The sequence below is a fragment of the Ammospiza nelsoni genome, chromosome 9 (assembly GCF_027579445.1).
Source record: "Ammospiza nelsoni isolate bAmmNel1 chromosome 9, bAmmNel1.pri, whole genome shotgun sequence".
Taxonomy (NCBI): Eukaryota; Metazoa; Chordata; class Aves; order Passeriformes; family Passerellidae; genus Ammospiza; species Ammospiza nelsoni.
This window is the reverse complement of record NC_080641.1, coordinates 11,909,654-11,924,426: the sequence shown is the minus strand read 5'-3', so window position 1 is coordinate 11,924,426 and position 14,773 is coordinate 11,909,654. Positions and strand designations below refer to the sequence as shown.

Genomic DNA, 14,773 nt, shown 5'->3' with positions numbered 1-14,773 from the left:
AACCCAGCACTGCCACTAAACCCTGTCCCCAAGTGCCACATCCTCCCATTTTCTCCCACTTTGCTGTTTGAGGGACTGGAAGGTGCTGGTAATAGGAATGCATCTTTCCTAAAAGGCTGAAAATTCATGTCCCAGACTCTGGGGTTCTGGGATTCTAAGAAGACTGTGATTAGTAAAACCCATTTATATGGCTGTTATAAATTTACTGACAGCATGAAAACATTTTCTCCTTTAAAATACAGTAAGATTATTTTGATAAATTTGATTTTAGGGTCATGAGGGCTGTAAGCAGTAGGATCCATCTCACTCTTCAGTGTTGGGAGGAAGTTTGTGTGGCAGTAATAACACTCCCATCACAAACACTATTATAGCTAATGCTGTTCTTGATTAAAGGATCTTTCAAATTCAATTTTTGTAACATAAGAAAAGATGAAACATGAACAAAAATATTCTTGCAATTTCTTAGAAGTTCTAGTGAGAACAAGGGTTAAATTGTGTTTGACTTGTTTAAACAAGAAGAGGAAAAACAAATTGGTCTACGTATGATAGAGGGAACTGTAGTCAGTGTGGGTTTTTTCCTGTTTTTTGAGTTGTGATGAATTTGATAAATACTGATACATTTTCATTCATTTATGCTCATTCATGATTATGAAATACATCTAAAGTAAGTCCTAAAATAAGTTTATAAACACACTTAGCCCTTTAGCAATAGGCAATGATTTAAAAGTGTTCTCTCCTTTAGAAATCAAGGCAAATAGTGGGAAATGGTGCCTTATTATTTAGGAAAGGATCCTCTTCTAAACAACAGCAGAAATAAAAAAGGAAATAATCTGTTTTAAGATTTTGTTTGGTCCTCACAACATACTGCTTCTGAAATGACAGGGACAAGAGTTAATTATTTTTGATAGATTTTCTTTGCTTCAAAAATATCCTTTTATTTCCCAGATTACTATAATTGTCAATAAGTAGGTACCAGGACATTCAATTATAGCAGAAATAATTATATTTTTACATTTTTCTATCCAGCATTCCTTACATTACACTGCCCTCTAGAGATATGAGAAATAGATTTTTTGTTAAAAAGCAAAACCATGCACTGGAAATATTTGTAAGGTCCGGAACAAGAAAAGACTGTCAGGGGAAAAGTTTTTAAGTACAGCAGGGATAGTTTAGTAGTGTCCAGAGACCTGGACAACTGTGAAGACAGTCAGGGAAAATGGATTGGGTTTTCCTGAGCTGTACCTGAGGCAATGTTGGGGTTAGAGGGAAACATCATCAGGTTGGGCTTAGAGAAAAGAGTGGTGGATACCACACTGGGACAGCGCCAGCAGCAAACAGCTGACAGGGAATTCTGTCCAGTGCCTGAATTATGGATATGGGTCACTATTTCTCTTTGTTCCTGCTGGAGTGGTGAGAGTGAGGTCATCAGGTCTGGTGCAGGTTGGAAAACAAGACCTGATAGTCCCAATTTAATGAGCAGAAGCAGGCACAGACAAATGTCACAGGAGGGCAGAGCCACATTGAGGATTTTTGGGTAAATTTGGGAGAGCTGCGCAAGATGTGGGGTTGGGAGGGAACCTGGGAGAATAGGTTTGGGCCAGGCAGCTGTTCCAGGGCTCTGCACCCTCCAAAGAAAGAAGTTCTTCCTTGTGTTGAGGTGGAGCTTGTTGTGTTTCAGTTTATGGCCATTGCTCCTCATCCTGTCACTGGCACCACTGAACAGAGTCTGGGACCATCCTCTGACACCCCCATATGTCTCTTGACATCCCATACACCTTTTCCTTTGTGTATGGATTGTTTGGGATGATGGAGTGAAGGTGGGAGGGCTGGGATCAAACCTGGGTGTTTGTCCCCTTCGGTTCACCTCCTCTGGGTCTACCTAATGAACTTTCTGAGGGCCCTTCCAGTTCTGGCTTTTCACCTCATTCTCCAGTTTTCAAGAGTTTTAGTTACACTTGAATTCATGGTGTGTTTACCTGGGATACACTGTGCAGTTCAAACTCCATGCTGTCCCCAGAATCTGGGGAGACCTCATCAGAACCTCAGTTCTTAACTCAGATGTCCCTTCTTGGTTTGGATTTTCCATATTCCATGCAGATCCTGACGAGTTTGAGAGGATCTATGAGCCTCTGGATGTGAAGAGCAAGAAGATCCACATTGTGGACAGTGGTCTGACCTTTAACCTGCCCTACCCGCTCATCCTGAGGCCCCAGAGAGGTGTGGATCTCATCATCTCCTTCGATTTCTCGGCCAGGCCAAGTGATTCCAGCCCTCCTTTCAAAGTAAGTGACACAGGCCCTTCCTTTCCTGCATTCAGGGGTTTAGGGTGACTCAGTTCTATTCCACATGGTCCCAGAAAGGCCTTGGTGCTGTTGTATCTGCAGCTTTGGAATATTTCTTTCCACGTCAAGGCAGAATATTGCCCTGTACCTCAGTTCCTTTTGACATGCCTTCCATGAGGCAACTGGCACAAAGAGGGATCATGAACTTGCTTTGAAGCAGAAGCTCAATTGTTTTTATGGAAGTTTTGCTTTGGCACTGATTGCAGGGTTTTATTTTCTGTCAGAATTAAACAATTAAGTCATTTTCCCTGCCGTCCTCTCCCTCCACCCAGCTGCTCTCCTCTGTGTGCTGTGATGTAAATGGATGGTTTCATGTCAGCATCTTGCAGAAATGTCTCATCTCATGATTGCTAAATAAATAACCTTTTGGAATCAGGGCTAACTGTTCATTTACATCTCACCAGGATAATCCTGGTTTAAAATCCATCTTAAATTCATCCATGTTAAATTCATCCAGACCAGAGCAAAACGGCAACAAGAAAACAGGGAGTAAGTGCCATGGCTGTTTTCTGCAGCAGGTGTGGAAAGCACAGCTGTCAGTCTGTACCACCTGCACATCCACACAGCTCCAGCTGGTCCCAAAGCCTTTACATGGATCATTTTTAGTAGCTGCTACAGAAAAAGCAGCGCTTCAGAGACTGCTGTGAGGTTCTTAGTTTGTGCTGTGGTTTAGTGGGTGTGGTGGGATTTGGTTGATCTGTGTGATCTTGGAGGTCTTTTCCAACTCTAATGATTCTACCATCCTCGGAAAAGGGGCATAGTTTGTTTCAAACCCAAATGGATTTTTAAAATAATTTTTAAGGGAGCTCACTTTTAAGGGAACTCAAACATTCCTGTTTGAAAAACAGCAGGCATTCCTTGTTGCTTTACAGACAAATTTTAGTTACAACAAATGGAGAATTCTTTTCCTTCAGCTGCTATGGAGTGACAAAACTCCCAAAACAACATTAGAAAGCAACAGCTAGGAAAATGAGCTTGAGATCAGTGCTGCCAACTGCAAAGTAAAATTACAGGAGAATAAAAAGGAGAAATTCCTGTAATCTCTAGGTCTCTTGGGGCTACTGGGGAAAACAGAGCACTGAGAAGACTTCCTAGTGTTTATGTTCCTTTGTTTTTCCTTAAATGACTGAATCCCAGAGTCTGTTTTTTCCTTTAATACTCTGTTTGCGTAAGAATGTATCTCCTTTTTGTCAAGAGTGTTTGCCCCAGCAGCTAAATTTTGCTGACACAGCACTGCCATTGCCTCTGAAACATCTTTTTCCTCCCTTTTTTAACATTCCACAGGCGGAGCCCATGCAAAAGGCAGTATATGGTCACCCCTGCTACCCTTAGCATTCTGTCATTGTCAGCTGCAATTTTCTGGGTTGTTTTGGGGAACATGGAGAGATTAATGAGCACTCAAGTGGTATCCTGAAGGTTTTTCTCTAAACCATAATTTTCAAAATGCAAAAAATCCTTTAACATGATAAAAAAATGGTGGGAAAACTACATGGTGCCTCAGGTTTTCCAGAACCTCTCTTGAAGGGAATTGTTTCTGGAGCACAAGTGGATGTGTGCTGAGGTAGACACAGGTGTATTTCTGAGGCAGAGGACAAGAACAGGAACCAGTTCTGTCCCATTGGTGCATTGCAAAGAGCAAATGCCACTTCAGAAGTGGGCCTGTATCTATGGTAGCACTCTAATATTTTACTCAATGACTCGAGCCTTGGTTTACCATTTTACACCCACTATCTCTTAATCTCTTGCGTATCAAAACAGCCGTCCAAAAAAGGGTCCTATTTCATTGAAAACCAAGATTAAAGATGTTTAACCTTCCCTCTCCTCCCTCTCACACACCCTCATTACATGCTTTTGAGTCATTATTTACAAATTATCTTGTTTACTGGGTTGTCATGAGGAAAAAGAAGCCTGTTCTCCAGAGCTCTTCACACAGTGTGCTTTGAGAGGCCCCTGAGTGTGGGAGTTAATTCTGAGTGCAACAATGTGTGGCAATGTGTACAACAAGTGTTTAGGAGCTCTCAGTGGTTGCCACAGCACTGGTGCTGCTTTGCAAAGTAAAATTATGGATGGCTTTTCCCTCACTGTCAGCTCTGTAAATTCACCCTCAGGTTTCTGGGGCAGACCACGTTCCTTCCTGTGACTCATGTGGCAGGTGGCAGAGCCTGGGCAGGGTGAGTGAGGTGCTCACTTGGTCCTGCTGAGATCCACTTGATTAATCCTGAAAACCACAGAGTGGTTTGGGCTGGAAGGGACATTAACCTCATCCAACCCCACACCTTCCACTAGCCCAGATTTGCTCCAAGCCCCATCCAGCCTGGCCTTGAATGCTCGCAGGAATCCAGGGGGAGCCACAGCTGCTCTGGGCACCCTGTGCCAGGGCCTCATCACCCTCACAGGGAACAATTCCTTCCCAATATCCCAGCTAAACCTACTCTCTGCCAGTGGGACGCCATTCCCTGTGTCCTGTCACTCCATCCCTTGGAAATTGTCTCTCTCCATGGTTCCTGTCAGCTCTTTCAGGCACTGGAAGGCCACAGTGAGGTGTCCCCAAAGCTTCTCCTCTCCAGGCTGTACAATCCCAGCTGTCCTTTTCTCCCAGCAGAGCTGCTCCATCCCTCTGACCATCCTGGGGCCTCCTCTGTCCTTCCTGTGTTGGAGATCTAATAATTTATGGATTACATTAACCACCCCACATGATCCCCGTCTCTGCAAACCTCCCGACTTTGCAGTGGAAGCTTTTGTGCCACCTGAGTCTTTCTCCTCTTTCCAGGAAAAGAAAGAGTCAATGCTGCATAATTTAAACATTTTCCTCTTTCCAGGAGATCCTGCTGGCTGAAAAATGGGCCAAAATGAACAAGCTTCCTTTCCCCAAGATAGACCCCAACGTGTTTGACAGGGAGGGCATGAAGGAGTGCTATGTTTTCAAACCCAAGGACACCTCCTCAGAGAAAGACTGTCCAACCATCATCCACTTTGTGCTGGCCAACATCGACTTCAGGAAGTACAAAGCTCCAGGTGAGCTCACAATTCCTGATGCTGAATCTACCTGTTCCTCTGGAATCACTTGGTGGTTATGTACTGGGAATGTTTTACCTCTGAAACAACTCAAAGCAGCTTTGTCTGCAGTCCTTAGGGAATTAATTCAGAGGAGCCATTAAAAATAAGGTAATAAATCCTCAGCCCTAACATTTGGATAGAATTTTTGTATTTGTCCTGTGCAGGTGTTCCCAGAGAAACACAAGAAGAGAAGGATTTTGCAGATTTTGATATTTTTGATGATCCAGACACACCTTTCTCTACCTTCAACTTCCAGTATCCCAACGAGGCTTTCAAGAGGCTCCACGACCTCATGGAGTTCAACACTCTCAATAACATGGATGTGAGTATGGGGGTTAAAGGGGCTGGGAAGTGGGTGATGTGAGGAAAGCCCTAAATCTGCCCTACTGAAGGTACAGGGCTTTGCCTCAGTGTTTGCCTGATTTTCTCATTCAGTTCATGCCTTGGTTTTGCCATTTTACCATCCCAGTCCATTCAGGATAACTGAGCAAAGGGCACTGTTAAAGATGTAAACATGATGTGCAGGACTTTCCACTCAGGGTTTCTTTGTCTAATTGGACAAAAAGGACACTGTAAGTTTCCTCTGAAGGAATTTTCTTTATCAGCTAACTCAGTAATAATTATTTGTAATTGATAGTTGTTGAGACATGACATCATGATCCCAACATCTGTGGACTGACAAGTATAATGATCATCCCAGATAAAGATACAGGGGTTTTAATCAATACAGTGAAGAAAACTTGTTACATCAGCACAAAGGATTTAAAAGTGAAGATTTAATCTTTCTCAACATAATAATTACTCTCTACATGCTTGAAATATGGATTTTCTCAATGTTTGGATTTACCTTTCTGAGTTTCACTGTGGCTTTTTTAAATACTGTGTGTTTTTGTGTGACTTTGGTGTTAGTGGCCTCCCTCATATTTTTACTAACCACATTAAAATTAGTATTTTATACACTCAAGAAATACTATTTGTGCTAAAACTCATCGATCCCTCTGCTCAGTGATGGAAGGGAGCTAAAAGTGGGTGCAGCAGCTGTTAATGGGAGAAGGGGCTGTTTCTGTCCATTTCAAAGTGTTCAAATTGAGCTTTGCTGCTGGCGCTGCAGGTGATCAAGGAGGCAATGGTGGAGAGCATCAACTACAGGAAGCAGAACCCCTCGCGCTGCTCCGTGTCCCTCAGCAGCGTGGAGGCCAGGAGGTTCTTCAACAAGAGCAACCTCAACAACAACAACCACACGTAGAGGCTGTGCCTGGCCCTGCCCTGCCCAGAAACTGCTCGTGCCTTTGGAACTGCAGGCAGAAGGACTTGAGTGGAGCATCCCTGCTCCTCACAGGGCTGTGCGACACTCCTGAGAACGTCTTCTTGTGAATGCATTTTGTACTGCTTTTTTGAGAGCTGAAAACATTTCAGTAGGCTGAGATCCTTGTTTTTAAAACTGTGGATCATTGGGTTCAGTGTCTTTGTGTTTTCTTATAGAATTGTAAACACTGGTTTCTTTTGGGAGGGTAATTGATTTTTAATTGATGTAAACTGGGCATAGCTTGAAGGGTAAGATGGAATTAGAAAAAAAAAAATTTGAAATCCACTTTACTGCTATATGAGACTGTCTGTACCACTCAGCAGAAAACTAAACCTCTGATATTTTCTTATTTAATCCTCAAAATTACATTGCTTGAACTCTTGAGCTACTGGCAGCCATATGTTAAATTACTGTCAGTTTGTGTGTTTCTGACCTGAATGTTTCTTCATAAATTGACAGTGATTTTGCATTTGAGCATGATTAGAACAACACATTTCTGCAAAGGGACAGTGGCAATGTTTACTGGGGATTGGTAGAATGTGCTCAGGTAAGAATGTGAAGCCTTAAGGGCTATTTTAAAAATATATTCTTAGTACTTTGATGAATGAAAGACTGCATAGACAGATTGTTTTAGTACCATCGCAATCAGTATTGCTGTAACTCTGCAAATGCACAGAAAATGCAGCTGCACCTCTGAAAACTTTAATTGCTAAAGTCAGTAAATCCCTGGGAAGGGAAATAATTACAATGCATTTCTTTAATGGCCACTGTACCAAAGAATTGTGGAATGGTTGGGGGTGGAAGGGACCTTAAAGTAGATCTCATTCCACCCCCTGCCATGGGCAGGGACACCTCCCACTAGCCTAGGTTGGTCCAAGTCTACATGCAAAGTTCTGTGGTTAAATAACATTTCCTGTATTGATCAATAGGTTTTATTTCTGTTTGAGTTAGTGCATGTTTAAAATCATCAGAGAAAATAAAAGTAACTTATCTTAGTGCTGCATAATTTAAACATTTTCCATAAATTCTGGAATGCAGAAAGGAACTGGTACCATTATATTATTGTAATATTTTCTTTTAAATGTCATCTTTCCTTTTCCTAATGTAATATTTGTATTTTTTATTTTATAATATGTACCTACTCTGTTTCATGGAAGAGTTTTATCATGCTTTATACAGTTTATATTATCACAGTGTTACCAGATGATAAAAAAATAAAACTATATTTGTCACCTGCTGTTTCCAGACAGTTTTATTTTGATAATTTATGGGCTATTTTCAGTTTTTTGTGGAGATATGTGGAGCAGCTCGATGGTGAGGGGCAGCTCAGAAGACTGACAGTGCACAGGATAAGTCTTTGCTACCTTTAATCTTGGATTCCTTATAAAGCAGGGAAGTTCCTTAAACGTTATTAAAAATAATGTGGAAGGAGAATAATAAAGCAGGAAAACCCCTCTTCTGATACATAATGTGACACCAACAACACAGAGTTTCCCCATACCTAGAAATGTAATCCTTTGTTTCTCATTTTCCCTCCCTTTAATCCAGGTTCTTCTGCTTTGTATGTACAGTATTTTTTCCCAACCCAGCTGTGATCCCTAGGAGGCATAAGAAGGTGGATTTAGAAAATGAATTATTTTAGGCTTCAAACATTGCTGTAGGGAGAGCACATGGGAGAACCTTCATGCCTGAAGGACATGGAAGTGCCACCCTGCACTGGTGAAGGGGGTGAAGCCTTGGGGGTGAGTTCAGTTCCTGGAAAACAGCTCTGGTATGGTCTGGAAACCAGCTCTGGTGGGCTCTGGAGAATGGATGTTATGGGCTCTGGAGTCCATCTCTGGAAAACAGCTCTGGAAACCAGTTTTGGTATGGTCTGGAAACCAGTTTTGGTATGGTCTGGAAACCAGCTCTGGTATTTTCTGGAGACCATCTCTGGTGGGCTCCAGAAAACAGTTCTGGAAAACTTCTCTGGTGGGCTCTGGAGACCTGCTCTGGTGGGCTCTGGGACACCCAGCACTGAGGGTGGCCTTGAGCTTCTCTTCCTTGGGCCCTTGGGGCAGGCTGTAGTGCCAGGATGGCCGCTGGAAATCTCTGCCTAGCTTTTCCTTTACCAGCAGAAGAGAATGCTCAGAATAAATCCCACTGACCTGGGGAGGTCTGGAGCAGTGGCCTTGGCCTGTTTGTGTTGGTGAGAAGAAAACCCATTTTGGCAGGGAATGGGGCGGCAGCCAATGCCCTTTCCCATTCCCCTGGGCATGTTTTGTCAGTGGGATGACACCTGAGCACTGAGTGATCTCCTACAGAGCACACAGGGCTGGTTTTCCAGGAGATCTGCCTGTGCTCAGGGGTGGATGTGGCATAAAACAGCAGATTGTGCAACCCCTTATGGTGACATAACAGGTTTTGCTCTGGTGCTCACTGGAAGCAAAGCCGAGCAGACGTTTCCTGGAGCTGTAAATTCACCCCTCGCTGGCTGCTGGCTCCTGGGGTGGACAGGTTTGTGTGGGGATGTGACTCAGCGAGGAGGTTACACAGGGCCCTTCTCATGAGGAGGGGTGGGAGGCAGGGGCAGGAGGATTCCCAGGAGTTCCCCATGGCAACACAAACACAGCGCTGCTGAGCACGCGAGGAGCAGGCCCTGGGGCACAGCCAGGACACGGCAACTCCTTAACCTTTAGAGAAACCAAACCCCACAGGAACAGCAGTTCTTCCGATGGCTGTGTAACCCATGAGGGCCCCACAAACCTGAAATCAGGCAACAAAGGCCAAGGCAAAAGACTCCTGGTTTTGTCAGGAGATGTTTGGGAACAGAGCTCCCTGAGCAGGCAGCCCTGAGCTTGGAGAGATCCATGTGGTAGGGTGGATCTCAGGGGTGCCAGGAACACAGCCAGGTCTGAGAAACGGGGACAAATGGGGCACTGAAAGGGGAACCCCAGCTGTGGTGGCGTCACTGGTGCTGGGCTGGGTCTGTTGTCTGCAGATGGAACTGTCCTCCACCACCTGGGGCTTCCCTGTCATTCCATCTCACCTGGAGCCAGCAGCCCATTCATGAGGCCATCCTGAGACCTGTCAGAAAAACCTCAGGGAATTTAACATCAAACCACCTTTATACTTAAGTATTTTGTCTTTAATCAGTACAATGCTCTTCCAAGTGTGTCCTCCTCAAAGGCTGTGGCCAAGCTGGCCACAGAAACCTGGGAACCTTGAGGTGGTTTTGGCCTTTGTGTCTCTCTCAAATTCTTACCCAGGTATATGGTTTTAGGCAAATCAAAACTGAGCAAGGGAAAAATAGGCAGCTCTGGGCTTATTTGGGAGTGAAACTGTAACTTCTGTCTTGAAGAATACACTAGACTGGTAAAGCTACACCTCCCACCCCTGGCAGTGTCCAAGGCCAGGTTGGACAGGGCTTGGAGCAGCCTGGAATAGTGGAAGGCATCCCTGCTCATGGCAGGGGATGGCACTGGCTGGGCTCTAAGGCTTCTCCCAACCCAAACCATTCCATGATTTTATGATTCTAAAGTTACATAATTTGTTTGGTACCGTTCTGTATTTTAGCTGCATTTCTGCTCCTCACCCAACTTTTTGGATGGATTGGGGATGCTGGGCCAGCACTGACAGCAGGGGACACGGGACTTGTGCCAGGCAGGCTGCAAATTCTGGGATGAGGAGAACGTAGGAGACACCCTCCACATTCCGCTGGTGCTTAACACCTCCCAGACGTTTTCTCACAGCTCATTTAGGGCGTGTGCCGGAAAACACAAACCGGAATTAACGCCACGGCTTCAAAAGAGACTGAGGGAAATGTTTCACTAGCGTGTTTGGGAAGCAGAGACTCTGATGCTTTGCAGCTGTGGATTCAAAGCAAATCCTTCTGGTCCGGTTTCACCAAACCCCAGGGATTTGCCTGAGGGCATTTTTTGTGTGACGGGTCAACCCCTGCTCCTGGCACTGATGAATCCCAGGATGCTGCCAGCACAGAGGGCTGGGGTCGGGAAGGTCTCTGTTCCTCCTTTGGAACTGCTCTGCCCCTTTATAACCCTGCGAGGAAGCTGTTTTGAACTGATGCCTTTCTGACCTTGCAGAAGCCCAGAAGTTAGCAGTGCTGTTTAACTCTCATTTGCTGTTTCTCCCTCAGCTTCAAAGCCTCTTTTAACACCTTGTTTGAAACCACGTTTTAAACCCATTTTTAGGTAAAGAAATTTATTCCAAGGTGACACAGAGCAGGTTTCAATACCCCACCAGACCACAAGCCTTTTGCTGGTGTTGCCTCTATGTCTTTTCTGTCTCTTCTTTCAAGAGCTGCCAGAAAACAAATTAGAGAATAATTTGACATCTGAAATCCACTCTGTCTTTATTGCTCTCTTCCTTTTCTTTTATTTTGGAATCTTGGGATCATGGAACCATTAAGATTGGGAAATACCTAACAGATCACCAAGTCCAAACACCAGTCCAGCACCACCACCAGGTTCAGCATTAAACCTGGTCCCCAAGTGTCACATCCACATGGTTTTTGAACACCCCCAGGGATGGGGACTCCACCATGCTCCATGACATGGCTGTGAGCTGGGACAGCTGGAAGATCCAGCAGCAAGCAATGTTTCAGTGTAAATTGTTTGAAACACAGGAAACACAATCTTCTAGATTAAGAATACAGGTATTTATACAGTTAAATATATGTATTTGAAATTTATGTTCAACTTATGAACTGTCATTGCTCTAGACCAAACTCACCCCACTTTTCCTCTCACCCATGGGGTCAGTGAATGTTTCCAGCTAAAGGAAGTATTTAAAGTCCCAAAGATCATTGTCCTGCTGTTTGGTCCCTGTGTGAGGAAAAGGCAGCTGGATCTGGGTTGGTCTTTTTGTTTGTAAATGATTGAGTACTAGTGGCAAGGAGGGTGAGTTGTGCAAGCAGCAAAACGTGATGAGAGTGGCCTAAATTTAATAAAATGGCTAAAAACGGTGAGGATGTGAAAAGTAGGTGAGCACTGAGAGACACTGAGTTGCCTCTGTAAGCTTTACACACTCCCAGAGTCAGAAAGCCTCTCTGTCATGAAGACTGCAGCATCGGGTGTTTTGTACAGCACACACTTTAATGTAGATGTTTTTCTTCCAGGCAGTGATAACTGCTCACAATATCAGCCAAATTCCTATCAATTGGGAGAAAATTGGAAGGTACAGAGTTTAGTCTAACACTGAGTTTTGTACTAAACCCAACCATCCTTCTGCTGTGAATTCTCCCTCTGCCCAACCAAGGCAGTTCTGACCTGTTGTAACCTGGGACATGAGTGGTCTTTAATCCCTTTTATTTTATTATTATTCCCTTTTATTTCATGTTTTGTTTTAGAACTTGTGTTTGGTGCACTGATTTAAAAGGATTTAGCAGGAGAGGTCTAGACTAATGACATGGCTGATACACAGAGTAGAAACAGGTCAGCAAATATTATAGAATCACAGATGAGTTTGGGTTGCAAGGGACCTTAAAATTTCATCCAGTTCCACAGGCAGGGACACCTTCCACTAGCCCAGGCTCCTCCAAGCCCTGTCCAACCTGGCCTGGGACACTGCCAGGGATCCAGGGGCAGCCACAGCTTCTCTGGGCACCCTGTGCCAGGGCCTGCCCACCCTCACAGAGAACAATTCCTTCCCAATATCTAATCCAGTGTTGGTGGAGCTGATTGAAATGAAATAAACCCACCAGATCCGTTTGATTCCTTAAACAGATGTTAACAGGAAGGAGCAAGGTCCAAACCCAGCAGCCCCCCTTCTGTGTGTGTGGCTGGAAGGGTGAGGCCAAAACTCCTCCTGTGGAGCTCAGTTTGGTGAAGTTTGAACGTTTCACTCCAATGTAAAATTCCAACATTTGTGCTCTGCAGTGTGACCAAGGCCAACTCTCCTGCTCTGTTGTGTAATGCAATAAATGTCAGCTTGACAAATTCAACTTCATTGAAAGAGTTTTTTATAATTGCCTGTGGTGTTGTAAGATGCACTTCACAAATATTTGTTGGCTTAAAGGATGTCACTGAATCACTGTTCTCTGGTGGCAAATCCTTGCAGTGGAAAACAGCCCTTGTTCATGTTTTCCCAGTTCCCTGTGTGGTGGGACACCGAGGAAATCTCTTACAAAACAGAGAACTTGGTGTTATGAATCCACAGGTAATAGCCAAGCAACGTTATTTCACCATCTAAATAAACACAGGGTGCTTAGGAAAAATAGAAATAATGTGAAGATCCAGCCCTTGCTTCCCAGCAGGAGCAGCACAAAGAGCTTGAGTGGCTCCCAGATGGGTTCCTTGGTGTCCCCATGTCCCCAGCCCCCCTGACTGTGGGCTGAAGGTCTTGGCAGAGCGATGTAACCCAGAGAGGAAGGGCAGTTCTGGCATCCAGGGGCTGCTTCCTGCAAAACCTGGACAGTTCCAGGCTCCTTCAGCCCGGCCAGCACCAAGTGAGAAATGCTGTGATGTACAAGGCCAGTAAATGGGGATTTAATGATTCTTGACATTCCTCCCGGATGCACAAACAGCTTTTTGCAGGACATTAACACCAGGTGCCTCTGAGCAACCTGGCTGTCCCTCAGGCAACCTCTGCAACCCAATGAGTGCCTGAGGGACATCACAGTCAGTTCTTCAAGCTGCAAAAAAAGGTGATTAACCTTGGAATAGAAATCATTTCAGTGGAAAACTGGACAGGTTTCATTCGTCCCTTACAGGAAGGCTTAGCTGCCCATTTATCATCAGATTTTCCTCAGCAATCTTACCCCAAAACTTGCTTTTCTTTTTTTTCTACTTCTCAGTGCTAATGCAGGAAAAATAATTGGAAGTCTTCTCTTTTCTTTTTGCCTGTACAAGGCAATATGTCTCATATTTTGCTCTGTGCCTTATTGGTTTTCTTGCCTTTAGGTATTTTCACCTGTAAATACCTAAGAGCTAAGTAGCTCATAAATTCTTATCTATCACTCTGAAAAGGCAAGAAAGTAAAATGAGACTCTTTACTTGGGCTTAATTTTAAATAGTTTTTGATGCAGATAATCACCTATATTTATTTATAGCAGTTGTTCTTTAGAAACGACACAGCCAATGTAACATTCAAGATGTGTCAGATTTAACAGCAAATTTGAAAGAATCCCTGGCTTTTTGTGAGCTTTGGGTTGTGTCTTGGGTAATGTTTTCTGGGTGTGCTCTACTGTAGTACTTCAGCTGCTGTGGTTGACATTCCATACATTCATCCATAAAAACCCCAAAATGGTTTGGGTGGGAGGGACATTTAGGCTCAATCTTGTTCCAACCCTCTGCCATGGGCAGGGACACCTTGTAGTGGATAAGATCTGTTGGTTCACTGTTTTAGGAGGAAGACTCAGATGTAGTGTAGAGCATGCACCTGTGCTGATAGCATGATGATGGGAGATTTGATCTCAACCCTGATTTTTTTTACCAAGAGCAAAAATTCCTGCCACTATTTCCTAAAGTCCCATCTTTATGAATGTGAAAGTCCTGAGGGTCACCCATCCCACCACAGAGTGGCCTCTGGCACATTTTGCGTTTTGTAAGCAGCAAGGGGAAATCTCAGGTTAAACATTTTCTGTGTCACAGTTCCATAGTGAGGGGACTCACTCAGAGGCAGGACTGGGGGAAGGTCACTGGCACAGGGTGCCCAGAGCAGCTGTGGCTGCCCCTGGCAGTGTCCAAGGCCAGCTAGGACAGGGCTTGGAGCAACCTGGGACAGTGGAAGGTGTCCCTGCCCATGGCAGAGCTGGAATGGGGTGAGTTCTAGGATTCCTTCCAACCCAAACCTGTTCTATGAAGAACAGGAGGAATGGAGGCTCCAGGAAAAGACAAGACATTTCAGCATCTCTTCCCCACGTTGCCATGGACATCCCTAACAGCCTGACTTCCATCAAAACACCCCTGGAAGCCATCCAGCCTTTTTCTGCAGCTTTCTGTGGCTGGCAGCACTCCCAAGCTCCCTGACCCTTCAGCCAAGCAGGAGCACTAATGAGCCATCAGGTTTTCCCCAGGCATGCACAGCATTGTTTTAAGTCTCCAGCCCTGAACTAAACAAACCCCTCATT

At 44.5% G+C, this 14,773-nt stretch overlaps 1 protein-coding gene across 2 annotated transcripts in view; it reads left to right on the top strand.

Moving 5' to 3' along the window:
* Positions 1-7,711, top strand: part of PLA2G4A (phospholipase A2 group IVA) — a 66,988-nt gene extending 59,277 nt beyond the window's left edge. For both annotated transcript variants that reach the window (XM_059478702.1, XM_059478703.1), the window contains 4 exons: positions 2,098-2,282; positions 5,162-5,357; positions 5,564-5,721; positions 6,511-7,711. In XM_059478702.1, the coding sequence (XP_059334685.1) occupies positions 2,098-2,282; positions 5,162-5,357; positions 5,564-5,721; positions 6,511-6,645 (674 nt within the window). In that variant the 3' untranslated portion in view covers positions 6,646-7,711. The remainder of the gene's footprint in view (positions 1-2,097; positions 2,283-5,161; positions 5,358-5,563; positions 5,722-6,510) is intronic.
* The last annotated feature ends 7,062 nt before the right edge of the window (positions 7,712-14,773 follow it).